At 35.3% G+C, this 16750-nt stretch overlaps 2 protein-coding genes and 1 non-coding gene across 3 annotated transcripts; 1 reads left to right on the forward strand and 2 right to left on the reverse strand.

The window, feature by feature from the left end:
• Positions 1 to 457: 457 nt before the first annotated feature.
• LOC141642656 (F-box/LRR-repeat protein 13-like) lies at positions 458 to 1627 on the reverse strand. Its single transcript, XM_074451515.1, has one exon. The coding sequence runs from the start codon at positions 1625 to 1627 to the stop codon at positions 458 to 460; it is 1170 nt and encodes a 389-aa protein (XP_074307616.1).
• Positions 1628 to 13582: 11955 nt separating this feature from the next.
• TRNAG-GCC (transfer RNA glycine (anticodon GCC)) lies at positions 13583 to 13653 on the forward strand. The gene has a single exon. It is a non-coding gene; the product is annotated as a tRNA-Gly (tRNA).
• A 1060-nt stretch (positions 13654 to 14713) lies between these two features.
• On the reverse strand, positions 14714 to 16087 carry LOC141642670 (F-box protein At4g09920-like). The gene has a single exon (XM_074451534.1). The coding sequence runs from the start codon at positions 16085 to 16087 to the stop codon at positions 14714 to 14716; it is 1374 nt and encodes a 457-aa protein (XP_074307635.1).
• Positions 16088 to 16750: the final 663 nt, after the last annotated feature.

Below are 16750 nucleotides of genomic sequence, written 5' to 3' on the forward strand. Positions count from 1 at the left end.
CGCTTCGATTTCTTCCTTCACGTTCTATCGTCATTGGTAAAGAACGTAAGGCGTCAAGAGTTTTTTCAAGGGTTTTAGGGTTTAACTTTTTACCTCACCTCTTCATATTTAGTGATTTTGATTTTCTTAAACCGCCTTACGCAATACGATATTTAATAAACAAAAATAGACGAATTTCTATCATATATAAAATAATGATTTATTTACTCAACCATGAATGCTTACAAGCTACCGAGGATTTTGTATGATTATTCTATCATACTAATATATACTTAAATCTTTATATTTACGGAGTATTACATTGTCCAAGGTGGCGAACGTGGACGATACGTCGATAGCTAACACCAAACACTTAGATAAAGGAAATCATAAGTTAGAGTACAGACTCTGACTAAATACCATGAAATCCGAGAGAGATGAAGGCCAGGGGAACTTCTTCTGTTGCATTTCATCCTTTTTAATCGGCCTCAATTCTCGAAGTATATTTGTGAAACATCCCAACGAATTCAATCTCGCACCCTCTTATCACCATTCGACACTTGCAGAGTAGCTTGCAGAAATCCAATTCCATTCTTTGTCTAAGCCTTTCATCAATTGAATGCTCATCACCACTTATCCTCAAATGGAATTGCTCCAATTCTATGACACCGCTTAACAAGTACCGGACTAATTTTAAGAATGATTTTGTAGGCCAACGATTAATGCCCCAGTAGGCTTCAATTTCTATCTTCTTAAGTACTCGTCGTGAGGTGCTTATACGGTTAAGCTTTGGAAGGATCATTCCCCTCTTGTCGCTTATATCCCAATCGACCTCTATCTTCAGAACATCTAATAAAGGGCACGCCTCTATTAACGACGGCACAATCTTGATGTTGTGGTACTTTTTCATAAATAGTGTAACTCGAGTTGCGTTCAACACGGTATTCATGTCATCTAGTAGAAAATCGTCGAGTGTGATGAAACTTACATTACTAATTGCCCCATAAAACTCCGACATTACCTTGCTTTCATCTTCGGATGGAAGTTTGTCGTAAGTCGAGCTTTTGATTTCCACTTCACGTAACGCTGAAGGTTTCTCTTCAAACCGGTATATGATCAATTTGAAAGGACAAGCAGCCAACTGCTCTAATTTTGGGGCATTAATCACGACGATGCTGTGTTCGAATAAACCCGTGCTAATAACCAACCGTCTTAAATTTTGATTGTGAATCTTAATTTGACATCCAGATAGAATCTGATGATACGGAAATTCTAAAGACAAATCTTGGAGGGAAGGACAAGCCTCGATTAGCAAACCTAGCTTGTCAAAATCGCAACGACAATGCCTAAGCCTTAATGTTTTCAAATTAGGAAGATTGATTTGTCCACGATGATCAGGCAATAGTAAATGTAATGAGCATATCTCAACCGATATCAACGACCACGTTTCCCAAACGAAACTTGGTAATACATCCATAGCATGATTGAAACTCCAATGACGAGGAAATGCTAACTTGAGTTCACGGAGATTGCGGTTACAAGCTTGTCGAAGCCAGAAGAGCATAAGAGGCCACCAGATCGAGTTGTCAACTTTAATTTCACATTCAACAATTAAACGGTCGATTAATGGTGTGGTAATATGCGTCATGATTTCATGAAAGTGCTCGTGTTCAGGGGTGTTTATGATTATAGAGGTTACATTAGTCCAAAGACCACGCCATCGACGAGATAATTTGTTGTAGTGTGTTTACATTTTATGTCTTATGATTTGTTTACATATTATTAAATCTCTTTCAGAAAAAATAAAAGATTCATATATACGTGGGTTAACTCTTATTTATAATCATATAATCACCCCACCTTATACTAATCTTTCGATATGAGACAATTCTACTATTTATAAGTAATATATTCACCAAACTTGGATTTTTTTCTGATGTGGGACAATTCTACTATTTATACGTAATATATATTCATCAAACCTGCACTGTTTTTCAATGTGGGACAAATAATATACTCAGAATTACACCATCTTTTTTGCACTTAGTTCGACATCCAACCAGATCCCGAATACCGAATATAGACAATTGCTACTCATTATATCTAATACTCCGTAGTTATATTTAAATTTAATAATATAATCAAGTACTCTCCATTAATATTTGTACGTTTTTTTCTTCAACAAACCTTTAACATAATTGAGATACGGAAATTTTCCGTGGTACCCCTTAATTTTGTCAGATTTTCCATGTTACTCCTACTTTTATGGTACCCTTGAGATTCCATTTTTTTGCCCATGGTACCCCTAATGTAAAGGTTGTTAAATGGACGTTAAACTTGATGGCGTGTCAATAAAATAACAATTAAAAACCCTCTTTTTTATTTTATTGGTACGGATATCTCTTTCTTTTAAATGAAAATTTAATTAACTATATCATTATAATATTGGAAATTTCTCATGGTAACCTTGAACTTTGATAGATTACAAATGCTACCATGGACGTTTGTTTTCTATTTTTTTGTATCATAATTAAAATATGTGCAAATGGAACCTATACTCTAATGATAGAATATTTTTTAACACAATTCTAATTCTATTATTTAAACGTAGTATATTTACCACACGTACATTATTTTTCAATATGGGACATATCAAATCTATAGGTAGAAAATATAATTATATAATCTTTTAAGAGCTCTCCAAGACAATACTTAAGAGACTCAAAATATTTTGGGTTGATGTCTAAGTTCCAATGATGCCTCCTATTTATAATCATAGAATCACCCACCTTATGCTATATTTCGATGTGGGAAAATTCTATTTTTTATATGTAGTATATTTATCACACCTATATTATTTTTCAATGTGGACATATAACATACTATGAAATACACCATCTTTAATATGTGCAAATTATATGAAATCTATATATACTCTAATGATAGCATTTCTTACCATGAATCTAATAATATTATTTTCATAATTTTTTTAGCGGCATTATTTTGCCAAATGAAATGTAAAAGTTTTTATATAAAAATTAAAAACATCACTTAAATATAAAATAAGAAATACAGAGTATATATATATATATTATAATAACTAAAAGATTTTCCAAAGATTAATTTAGGTTAGAAATCATTATTGTAGAGACAGTAATACAAACTCTTTTAAGAGCTCTCTCTGACAATACTTAAGAGAATCAAAAGATTTTGGATTATGACTTCTATTTATAATCATAGTATCACCCTACCTTGTGATAATCTTCCAATGTGGGACAATTCTAATATTTATACATAGTATATTCACCACACTTACATTACTTTTCAATGTAGGACAAATAACATACTAAGCACACCATATTTTTTTTTTGCACTTACTTTGACATCAACCCGATTTAATAATGAGAAAGTACAATACAATACAATCTACACTCTAATAATAGCATTTTTTTGTCACAATCTAATTATATAATTTTCATATGATACTTTTTTGTCAAATGATATATAAAGTTTTTATATCAAAATTATAAACATCACTTTAATATAATATAGATAGAAAATGTATATATATGGAACAGCGCTATTATTTATATACATAATATATTCACCACACCTACATTATTTTTCAATGTGGGACATATAACATACTAAAAAGTACATATCTTTTATATCAAAAATTTTGGGTTAATACCTAAGTTTCAATGATGCCTCCTATTTATATTTATAGAATCACCCTACCGTATACTATTATTTCAATGTGAGATACATAATTTAATTATTTAGACGTAGTATGTTCATCATGCCTGCATTATTTTTAAAGGTGAAAGATATAACATACCAAGAAATACATGTCTCTTCTTTAAAAAACCACTATTGTATACATATTATTTTTCTTTGAAAGTAAAACCATTTAGTCTCGATCATTAGATAGGGATCTCTATATCGTACGTATAACGACTCATTAACGCTCTATTACTGCATTGAGAAGACAACCATTAGTAAAATCTTTAGTTTTGTGCCGTGTCAGGAGACTACGACTACCATTAGTAAAACCTTTAGTTTTGTATTTTTTGATTTTTTTTGGTCATGTTCTTAACTCTTTTCCGGGTAGTTCCCGACGATTTCCACTTTATTTTTTATATCATATCGTAGATAATGACAGAAAATCTTAAGAGCTCTTTAAAATAATATTTATGAGACTCAAATTTTTTTGGGTGGATACATAAGTTCCAAATACGTCTTCTATTTATAATCATATGATCACATCACCTTATACTAATCTTTCGATGTGGGACAATTCTACTATTTATATGTAGTATATTCACCACACCTACTTATTTTCCAATGTGAGAAACATACTAAAAAGTACACAATTTTACATATTAAGAGGTACACCATCTTTAATATGTGCAAATAATATGAAATCTATACTCTAATGATAGCATTTTTTACCACAAAGTTAATTGTATTATTTTCACAATTTTTTTAACGATATTTTTTTGCCAAATGAAATGTAAAAGTTTGATATAAAAATTGGAAATATCACTTTAATATAATTTAGGAAATATACATATTATAATAATTAAAAGATTTTCCACTTTATTTTTTACATCAAAAATTATACTTTCCTAAATTGTTTTTTGATGATGTGGACGCTCTCAGATCGCTCGAAAAAACTCTCTTTTATATATATACTAGATTTAATGTCCGTGCGATGCACGGGCTTACTTGTAATGTTCTGTTGTGTAAAATCTAGTAACCAAAAAGTGTTTTCATGGTACTATATGCTACTAAGTTTTTTTGGTGGTTTAGCTATGTATGAGATTAATGTAATTGGAGATCTTTTATTTTATTATGCTCCAGTTTTTACTTAAGAATCTTAATAAGATAGAGTCTCTAATTTTTACAAATTAAATTACTTTAATTTTTTCTAAAAAAAACAATATAAAAATCTATGTGATCGAAGTCCATGTTTTATGAGTATTTAAGAGTCGAACAATTATGAATATATTATTTATTTTCAAATTTGACATCAACTTAGCAAAAAGAAGTTGGGCATCGTACAACAACTGGAATGCTTAATATTATACAACTCTTTCATATTCTATTTATGCACGAGTCATACACTACACCTATTCAAGTATGCCTAACATTATAAAATTGTATCATGGAAGTTCAAATTGGATAAAGTTAATGAGTACTGAGTAGGGAAACAAATTTCGAGCAATATTAAAATCTCCAAACACTTAAAATAAATAATGCTAAAATAAAAATAGTGGTAGACGATGTTATTCATACGTATAATACATTGATATCCTCTTAACTATCAAATCCTACATGATTTAGAATACTACCTTCAGTACCTTGGTAGTTGGGATATGAATTGTATAATGCAAAAGATGTCATACGTACATACATAACATGGCATAGTTGTTTTATACACACACTCCCTCCTTTATCCTTGCAACTTATTTTTTCTCTTTGTCTATACTGAGATTCTTCCGATGTTGTAGTCTTCTGTTAAAACACATGTATATCAATCAACACAGATAATAAGATTTAACCTAGGTCAGTATTATAGAATATTGTGCATTATACTATAAATATAGGTCATTTTAGGCAAGAAATTAATAGGTTGTACTCCATAGGATTTTGAGTATTACATACTTTTAATTATATGAATTTGATAGTTGTGATGTGTTTTAGCTATGTATTTATTTTAAGTGTTGAGCTAATGCCGTTAGAAAACTTGAAATATTTGTAATCGCTCGAAATAAGTTATATTTATCGTGTATAATGTTGCAACTGAAAATTGTTAAGTGTAACCAAAATGCAAGTTATCCCGCATCATTAATATACTCTCAACTACATAATAATTGTAATATACTCGGTGTTTGTTATACATTAAGAATTGGGCATGAAAAGTATATAATTCCAATAGTGTACGTAGGAGCGGATGAGAGGTTATTAAAGGGTAGATGACAATAAAGTCAATAATATGTTGGAGATATATATAGATTAAAAAACAATCATGAATCATACTACTAACCAAACTCATAAAAACAATTTTGCTACTAACAAAGCTCATGTTTGTTTGATTGCAATGAAAAACTATACCTTTACGATTAATTATTTGAAGATTTCCATCCATGAATTCGACCATCACATGCGTTCAACTTAATGTGTGCCTGAAAAGATTTCAACCCAAATTATTAGACAAAAGATGATAACTCTATATTAATGGTTATAAAAAGCAATCACAATATATTCATCGACAAAGCATGCTATATACATGTTCTTATGCAAACTTTAATATACACATTCAATGTTTTTTTTTTTTTTTTTTTTTTTTTTTTTTTTTTTTTTTTAGCAGCAGTAAAAAAAGGTGTCCTACATTCTCGTGGCCCTTTGTGCGAGGCCATGAGCAATCTTATTTAAGCCCCTTGGAACATAACTAAAACATAAACAATGAAACGATGAAAACATAAGAAAAATGTCTTCAAGGATCCCTTGGATAAGGTGATGTCCAAGTTCAAGCCCCGCAATTTGATTTACCAGTTGAAGGCAGTCTGATGCAACCTCGAGATGAAATTGTCCATTATCACGCGCCCACACTAGGGCTCTACGGATACCCAATGCCTCCGCTTGCAAAGCTGATTCTGCCCTTATCTTAATACCCCCTTCGAATAAAACGCCTTCCCTACCAAAAGCAACCCAACCTATAGCTGCGTCATAGGAATTACACCAACTCGCATCAACTTTAATCTTAGTACTAAGACATGAGTTAGGCCCTCCGACAACGTAAAAAGGACAGCTATTTCTTATCCTATTTTGACTCCCCTCATCTCCAACTAGCTCTGCCTCAGTCGCCTCCTTCACACCCTTGCTACGTAATTTTGCAGCATTAAGGGTCGTCACCACAGTCTCTGACAATGATGTAAAAAACAACCGCGGAATGAACTCTCCACCTCTAAAAATTAGATTATTTCGTAGTTTCCATAAACACCATAAGGTAGCAAGAAATTGCACAACCCGATCTTCACCAGCCTCCAACAAACTCAAGTAACGTAGCCAATTAATAATCCATTCCCCAATATTAACATTATCATTATGTGTTGTATGTATTCCAAGAGTGGAACAAGCCCATACCATAGCTGAAATATGGCAATCCCTAAACAAGTGTTCCAACGATTCAATCTCTTTAACATCATGAGCACATAAATGGCAAAAAGGATCCACCAAAATCTGCCTTCTAGCAAACTCACTACCCACTGGGAGAGAGTTGGTAATAATTTTCCATACAAGAATTTTCCATATTTGTGGCCCCGGTAACCGCCATAGCCTTGACTTGCGAGAATTTTTACCACTTACACTCGCTTTTGTCCTATCTTTCTCCGATCCCTTCTTTTCCATAAACTCTCTAAACACAGTGCCGTAACCACTTTTGACAGTATACGAGCCACTATTAGTATGCTTCCAATAGATGACATCCCTCTTTCGTGAGATACAAAGAGGAATAGCGAGAATTTTTTTAGCATAATCCTCATCGAAGATAAAGTTAACTAGTTCCTCATTCCAATTACCACAACTAAGGCTAATATCTTTAATTCGTAAGTTCATAAAGTGGGTAAAATCCAGGGATAAGATGTGATTCCTAGGCTCCGGACATTCCCCGTTAACCCACCTTGAGCTCCAAACACTTAAAGTAGAATCAATACCCGGTTTCCATCCAATATTTGGAATAATAAGATTCAGCCCATGGAGAATACTTCATAATCCCCAAGATCGATTACCACCTTTCCTAATGAGTAACCCGTCGGAATAAGCATTAGTGCCAAACAACTTCTCCCTAAAAACGCTACCAAAAAACGAATCCTGCTTCGAAACCAACTTCCAGGCGTGCTTAGCAAGCAAAGCCTGATTTAGACACTCAATATTCCGAATACCAAGACCTCCTTCACTCTTCGGGAGACTAAGAAAGTTCATACTGCACCAGTGGATAGTTTTCCCCAATCTACTTCCGGCTCACCAAAAATGTGACAAAAGCGAGTTGATCTTATTTGCCACACTTACCGGTATTTTGAATACCGATAGAAAGAAATTAGATAAATTTGATAGAACGGACAAAATTAGAGTCAGTCTTCCTGCTGGTGATAGAAAAACCCCATTCCACGAAGAAATACGCTTCGTAACATTGTCAACGAGACCCTTACACAAGTCCCTCTTCGACGATTGTAGCTCCGTCGGAATTCTCAAGTATTTCCCAATTTCTTTATTTTTCTTAATTTTGAGAATTTTCAGACAATTTCTAGCCTTTATCAGCTTATTATTCGGACTAAACAAGATACCCGACTTTCCTTCATTAATAACTTGTCCCGAAGCACGACAATAGTCATCAAGTAAAATCTTCAATTGCGACACAGAGTCGTCCTTATCATGAAGGAAGAAAACCGAATCATCAGCAAAGAAAAGATGTGTCATCGGTCTCACCCCTCTGCATAACTTAATACCCTTTATACAACCCATTCGCTCTGCATGAGACACTCTACAAGAGAGCACCTCCATACATAAGATGAAAAGAAACGGAGATAACGGATCCCCTTGTCGCAAACCACATCTTGGTCGGAATTGTTGTAAGGGAGCCCCATTAAATAACACCTCGTATGTGACCGTAGTTACACAGTTCATAATAAGGTTAATCAATCTTTCCGGGAAACCAAATTTGCGCAAAACAGCCTGTAGAAACTCCCACTTGACTCGATCATACGCCTTACTCATATCTGCTTTAAAAGCAAACTTCCCATGTTTGCCTTTCTTATGTGAATTGATATTATGAATGGCTTCATGAGCGAGCAAAATATTATCACTAATATGCCTTCCCGGGATAAAAGCATTTTGGAATTCACCCACTAGATAACCCATAACTTTGGATAATCGATTAGTGATACATTTAGTTATAATCCTCATAAAGACATTACACAAGCTAATAGGACGGTAATCTTGGACCCCTTCTGGATTGTCACACTTCGGTATTAGTGATATAAAAGTTCTATTGATCTCTCGCAATACAACACCCGAGTTAAGAACCGATAATACAGCCTTCGTAAAGTCCTTCTTAATAAGAAACCAACACTTGTGATAAAAAATTGCAGGAATTCCATCCGGACCCGGAGATTTAAGTGCCCCCATTTGAAAAACAGCCCGTCTTACCTCCTTAGCTGAAAACGGCTTATCAAGATAGTCCGCATCATCAACAGAGACCTTACTCGTAATGCCCTGAAAAATATCCGAGTAGGAGTCCATAATATTCATGTCCGTACAATCTGGCGGTGGGTTATACAACTCAAAAAACGTTTTCTGGAACTCGTTACTAACCAACTCTGAGTCGTAGATCCATGCACCATCTACTCCTTTTATACCCAGAATGAAGTTCCTTCCCGCACGGCCCTTAACCCAATTAAAAAAGTACTTTGTACAAGTATCGCCGTCGATCATCCATTTGACTTTAGCCCTTTGTCTCCAAAAAACTGCTGCCGCCTTAGCAAAATTTCGAACTTCTTCATTCACAAGAGAATACACTTCGTCCTTACCTTCAGTGATCGCTAAATTCATACCGTGTTCAAGTCGGTCGTCAAATTCGTCCCATTTTTTGTTCCATTCCTGCCTTTTATCCAGTGCCCAATGTTTAACACTTTGTCTGGCCCGAGCTAATTTTCTAGTTACCTGATATGCAGGCGACCCCAAATCTCTAATAGACCAAGCATCCCGTATAACTTGTATACACTCCTCATACTCCAAAACCCAAGCATCCATCTTATATGGCTTCTTATTAGTATTTCTCGTAAGATGTAAGTCCAGCTCAATAGGAGCATGATCAGAAATTTGGATAGGGTAATGTTTAATACATGTGTTCGGAAAAGCAGCAAACCAATTCTTTGATCCCAAAGCCTTGTCAATACGTTCATACACCCGCTTTTCACCTTTCCTATTATTACACCATGTAAAACGCGGTCCTTTAAACGGAATATCAACCAATTCATTACTAATCCGCCAATTATTAAATTCATACGCCCCACAAATCGAATTTTGGCTATAACTAAGTTTATCACAAGCGTACTCAACTTGGTTAAAATCACCAAGAATAAAAAACGGATACTCAAACTTCTCAATCCAGCCTTCCAATTCTGCCAAAACGGAAGATCTCAAATTTTGTCTAGGAGCACCATAGAAGAGCACCAAATACCACAAAAGCCCATTGTATTTTTCCACTAGTAGTATGACAAAATTTGTACAAGACATAACATGGCTCATTTTAGCCTCCTTACGCCAGCCCACCCATAACCCACCAGAAGCACCAGCTGCGTTAACACCAACCGATCTTACGAAACCAAAAGTCCTAAACATAGGACTAATACTACTAGCAATACATTTTGTTTCAATTAAAAAGATAAAATCATAATCATAATACTTATTATTCATTAACGCTCTAAGTTTAGGAATTGTAGGAGAGAGCGTATTATTAAAGCCCCTACAATTCCAAGTCAAACCAATCATGGCTCCTGAGGAGGTTGTGACGGCCCAACCTCCGCAAAGCCAGCAGTATCCTTGCCAGGAGAAGAGTCGGTGGACTCCATCATATCCAAATCGAACATTCACACGAAACCCACAACCCAGAGCTCCTTCATTTTGTAGATGAATCCCAAAACCCAAACATGAACGTTTAGCCAAATGTGTGTGATAATTCTTTGCTGTCCGGTGAGACCTCATGGCTTCAAAAGAGGAACCAGGATTTCAAAGATACACCATTTCCTCTTCCTTGTGCGAACAATTCCCTCCTTGTGAATTACCTCAAAGTCCGAGTTGTCGGAGAGACCAAGAGTAGTAGCAAAGAGTTATACCAAAGACACAAGGGAGCGTTAGAAATAAAATCTTGCAGATAAAAAAACGTAATCAGCTGTTCTCTTACAAACTCTCTTATTCACTCCAGCCATGAACTCCTCTACTCCACTCAAATATGATATTGCAATGCCAGGAATATGAACAAACTTCGGGTCAGCAATAGCCTTCCTCTTAACTCGAGCTTTAAAATTAGAAATATATTCTTCCATCTCAGATCCATCGCCTAATATAGGAGTATCATCAGAAATATAGGATATACCATTGGCAGAGAGACACTTCGTTTGAACTTTATTAGCACTAATTGCACCCTCCTTAACAGAGAGAAAATTTTGTTGATAAGATTGAATATTAGGTTGAGAAGTGACTTCATTAGATAGATCCTTGACTTTATAAGGAAGGGCAACAATCCCCATTTCATCCATATTCAGAAGAGTGGAGTGTAATACATGATCTTTCACTAAAGAACTGATATCATTTATTTTGTCCTCATAAACATTCTGATCAGAAGCATTCCGGTCATTCACAGCATTAACGAGCAAAGAGGCTTCAGAAAAACCTCCACAACTGATATCCCAAGTATGAGCTAAATCAAGGTCAGGAGCAGGGGCAGAGAAAACAGAAAATAATTCTCCGTCGCAATTAATTCCAATACTAGAAAGAGGAGATTGTTGGTCATAAACTCTCTCACGAACTGCTTCTCTTACCCTACAATGATTTCCCAAGAAATGATTATAACTTGAATTCCGAGTACCCTGAACATCATCCATAATGGGCTGACCTTGGCCATTATCACAACCACCTTCCTTCTGGGAATTACTTGATGTATTGTGGTTCAGTTGCACCCGTAATTTCCGAACTTGTTGCTGCTTGTGTTCAGTTACAACTAAAAGGCCCGAGAAAGGTTGCTCTTCTTGTGTAAATATCATTACCCCTTCTGTGATTTTGCTTTGATTCCTTGACTTTATGTTGTAGATCATGGAGTGTAACCCGATCATTTTTCAAACTCTGACTAGCTTTAGAAGTACATAATTTCATACCAGGTGAACCAGCATATAACTCCAGGTGGAACATGGTGTGATTAGACCCCACCCGAGACAGTACAAACCCTCTTCCCGCTACCTTCTCTAAAACATTATTAATCCTGACTTCAATGTTTCTTCTTGAATCATGACACCCATTAATTTTATGCCCAATCCTCCCGCACCTGACACAATATTTGAACAACCTTTCATACTTAAATTGTACCCAAACAAGCTTCTCGTCTTCAAGCACAAGAAAAAAACCAGGACAAAGAGGATCAAATAAACTAACTTTAACTCTCATTCTTATGTAATCTCTTTGTGGAACATCACCAAATTCTTCAAAAGAAACATCGTCACCCATCATTTTTCCAATCACAGAGGCCATATGCATATTAAGATACTCAAATGGGAGGCCATAGACTCTCATCCACAACCAAGCATGGGAAAACCGAACATCCCGTGGTACAGAGTTAGGTTCCCAATTTTTAAACACCATTAAAGCCCCATCAAATGAGGCCACACTTTTATCTAAGATACCACGATGATCAAGAGGATTAGAACAATGAAAAACATATAAGTCCTGCATTTGAGATATCTTGACTTACCCCTTTAAACCCCAGCTATCGGAGATAAGCTGAGATATTCGCCCTGCATTAATCAGTCTATAATCGACAAAATATCCAAGAAGACATTTCGTCCAGAAGTCCTTAGATTGAGATAGCATATTTGTGTCAAAACTAATAACTTCAGCTGATTTGGGGTGCGTCCAATACTCATCCAAAAACAAACAAATAATTTAATCTAAAAACAAAAGAACAAGACACAGAAACTAGAACTTAGAAGCATGACTATGATCTTTAATTTGACATAAATAAAGACAAGAGGAACTGATAATGCATGCGAACTTGATTGATAATGATAAAGTAAAGAAGAATCCAAATGACAAGGAAGTAAAATTAAAAACAATAATACTTCCCTGAAATGCTCAAGCAACGTTTGATAATGGATAGAAACCAAAACCCCCAAATTTTTTTTTTTTTTTTTTTTTTTTTTCAATAGAGTGAAATTGATTTCTGGTTAATCAATATATGAGATTTTGATTCAAATACTTTGATTAATTGATCAGATTTATGATTGAGGTTGTTGATGATTCGATATTTGGATTGGATATATGGATTCCTGATTGTATTGTGATTTTGATTTGGTTTTTTCGGAAAACTCACTGGTAGTGAGAGAAAGCTCTCGTTTTAGAGAGATAGATTGTTGTGAACTATACACATTCAATGTAAAAGAAAACAAAGGGAGTTCAATAAGAAATCAGAAAATTATAGTCTAAATAAGAGGGGGCGGGGATCTGACTTCTATATGCAAGTTATATATAGTCTTCCCAACTTGCGTGACGGAGTTGTTCGAATGTACCGGGACTCATATTTGTTTTTTTTATTGATTATATTAACTATTAAGTCCATTGTTTACGTACATTATATATAGGATATAATTCTTTTTCTATTTCAAATATTTATCTATTGGTTATTATATAATAGATAGGTAGTTTTTAAAGGTTGGAGTCTCTCACGCAGCTCGAAAAAAGCTTCCTTTAATAATATAGATAGATATAGATTTGCATAGTCTTTTCATTTAAAAACTTATATGTAAGCCAAATAATCTGTCATATACAACAAGCACCAGTGGTCTAGTGGTAGAATAGTACCCTGCCACGGTACAGACCCGGGTTCGATTCCCGGCTGGTGCATCATCCACTTTTTAATTTTTTGCTGTCAGAATTTCAGAACTCACAGCAATCAGGCTGCTGTGTTCAGGCAGAAAAACGTTTGCAGAAACATTATATTCATTTACTAACCTGTCAAATAACCTCACTTGGATCAAAAGAAATACACGCTATTCAAAAAAACCTCATAAGCATCCCTAATTCAGCCTTGATCCGTCATAAGAAGAAATCACAGTTCCTTAACCCCCTTTCAAATTTCAAGGTACTCAGCTACTAGCCTACTATGGTGTAAAGCCGCAAGACAAACGAGTCACTGTCACCCACTTTGCAAATATGAGCCATGTTTACTATACGGTTCAGGATTGTGTTCTGACACGACAATGTAAGGGACCAAAACACACATATGCTATAGACAGAAACTGTTTTGGGAACAGTAGAATTCCTGAACAAAAGAAACGGCCCTTCGCTCAATCAAATTAAAACATATACGGAGTATATAGGATAGTAGCCACAAAAATATTTTCAAGATTTGAGCATGGATTGACAGAATTATACAATCAGCTGATTATTACTTCTAATCGTTCAATATAATATTAGCCATTCCAGAAATAACAATCAAATTACGAGAGCGAAGAAAATTCTAACAAGACAACTCCTGTCTGATTGGAAACGCTCCAAGGATCATAATCATGACCAGTAATGTCGTTAGCTAAAAGAATAAAAAGGGTAAACAAATGATTGAGACGGAGGGAGTATATAAGATTTATGCCTTTGCATTACTATTTACTCAGTACGATAGTTACTTTTACTATGATACCATAGCATTGTTCTTTCTAGGAAAACCTTTCTGCGAACGACGGAAACAGATAACTTCGCCATTTGCAGTCTGTACTATGGGACCCTCTTTACGAGACATCTTGAGAAATCTCCCATTAAATTCCAAACACATGGACGATATGTTGATAGCTAACACCAAACACTTAGATTTAGGAAATCATAAGTTAGGGTACAGACTGACTAAAATACCATGAAATCCGAGAGAGGTGAAGGCCAATAGAACTTCTTCTGTTGCATTTCAACCTTTTTATTCGGCCACAATTCTCGAAGTATATTTGTGAAACATCCCAACGAATTCAACCTCGCACCCTCTTATCGCCATTCGACACTTGCATAGTAGCTTGCACAAATCTAATTCTATTCTTTGTCTAAGCTCTTCATCAGTTGAATGCTCATCACCACTACTTATCCTCAAATGGAATTGCTCCAATTCAATGACACCGCTTAACAAGTACCGTACTAATTTTAAGAATGATTTTGTAGGCCAACGATTAAAGCCCCAGTAGGCTTCAATTTCTATCCTCTTAAGTACTCGTCGCGAGGTGCTTATACGGTTAAGCTTCGGAAGGATCATTCCCCTCTTGTCACTTATATCCCAATCGACCTCTAGCTTCAGAACATCTAATAAAGGGCACGCCTCTATTAACGACGGCACAATTTTGATGTTGTGGTACTTTTTCATAAATAGTGTAACTCGAGTTGCGTTCAACACGGTATTCATGTCATATAGTAGAAAATCGTCAAGCGTGAGGAAACTTACATTACTAATTGCCCCATAAAACTCCGACATTACCTTGCTTTCATCTTCGGATGGAAGTTTGTTGTATGTCGAGCTTTTGATTTTCACTTCACGTAACGCTGAAGGTTTCTCTTCAAAGCGGTATATGATCAATTTGAAATGACAAGCAGCCAACTGCTCTAATTTTGGGGCATTAATCACGACGATGCTGTGTTCGAATAAACCAGTGCTGATAACTAACCGTCTTAAATTTTGATTGCGAATCTTAATGTGACATCCAGATAGAATCTGATACGGAGGAAATTCTAAAGACAAATCTTGGAGGGAAGGACAAGCCTCGATTAGCGAACCTAGCTTGTCAAAATCGCAACGACAATGCCTAAGCCTTAATGTTTTCAAATTAGGAAGATTGATTTGTCCACGATGATCAGGCAATAGTAAATGTAATGAGCATATCTCAACCGATATCAACGACTGCGTTTCCCAAACGAAACTTGGTAATACATCCATAGCATGATTGAAACTCCAATGACGAGGAAATGCTAACTTGAGTTCACGGAGATTGCGGTTACAAGCTTGTCGAACCCAGAAGAACATAAGAGGCCACCAGATCGTGTTGTCAACTTTAATTTCACATTCGACAATTAAACGGTCGATTGATGGTGAGGTTATATGCTTCATGAATTCATGAAAGTGCTCGTGTTCGTTTGTGATTATAGAGGTTACGTTAGTCCAAAGACCACGCCATCGACGGGATAATGACTCCGTAACGATGGCAAATTTGAGAGGAAGGAAGGAGATAATTCCAATAAGAATATCGTCACACAGGGAACTCAATCTGTCTTCTTCTCTTTGTTTTCCGTCTTCCGAATTGTCCGCCATCGGAAGGGAAGTTATGGGTTTGATGTAAGTCTCTCCTTATCCTAATCACTGTGTTTTGAGGGTTTTACGTTTATTCCCACAATCTCCGTGATTTGGGTTTATTTAAGCATCCAACTAAAACTAAAATTGTCATTAATAATTAATAACCTAATTTTTTTTATTTAAGTGTTATGTTAGTACGTAATTAGATGAAGTATAAACTACGATTATTCCATCAAAATATAATCACAAAATGATCATTGGAGACTTGGAGTGTGTATATAAATCATACATGCCTCATTGGAGACTTGGAGTGCGTATATAAATCATACATGCCCCAATACACATTCAAGTGATCAAAGTATAAAATAATTCATCGATCTATATATGTTACTCCCTCCGTCCCGGTCAATAGTTTACAATTGCTTTATCGACGATTATTAAGGTAATGAGAGAGGAACGATTTTATAATTATTAAAAATAGTTTGTCTCATTGAAGACGGCCACTATCCGTCACAAGCTGAAAACGGATAGTGTTCCTCTCACAAAATGCAAGTGAGAGGGTAAATGGGGTATCCATTTCCCCCCACTTGCACTATCCATTTGCATTTTGTGAGAGGGACACTATCCGTCTTCGACTTATGACAGATAGTGCCCGTCTTCAATGCGAATTTGTGTATTAAA

Source organism: Silene latifolia, chromosome 1, assembly GCF_048544455.1.
Source record: "Silene latifolia isolate original U9 population chromosome 1, ASM4854445v1, whole genome shotgun sequence".
Taxonomy (NCBI): domain Eukaryota; kingdom Viridiplantae; phylum Streptophyta; class Magnoliopsida; order Caryophyllales; family Caryophyllaceae; genus Silene; species Silene latifolia.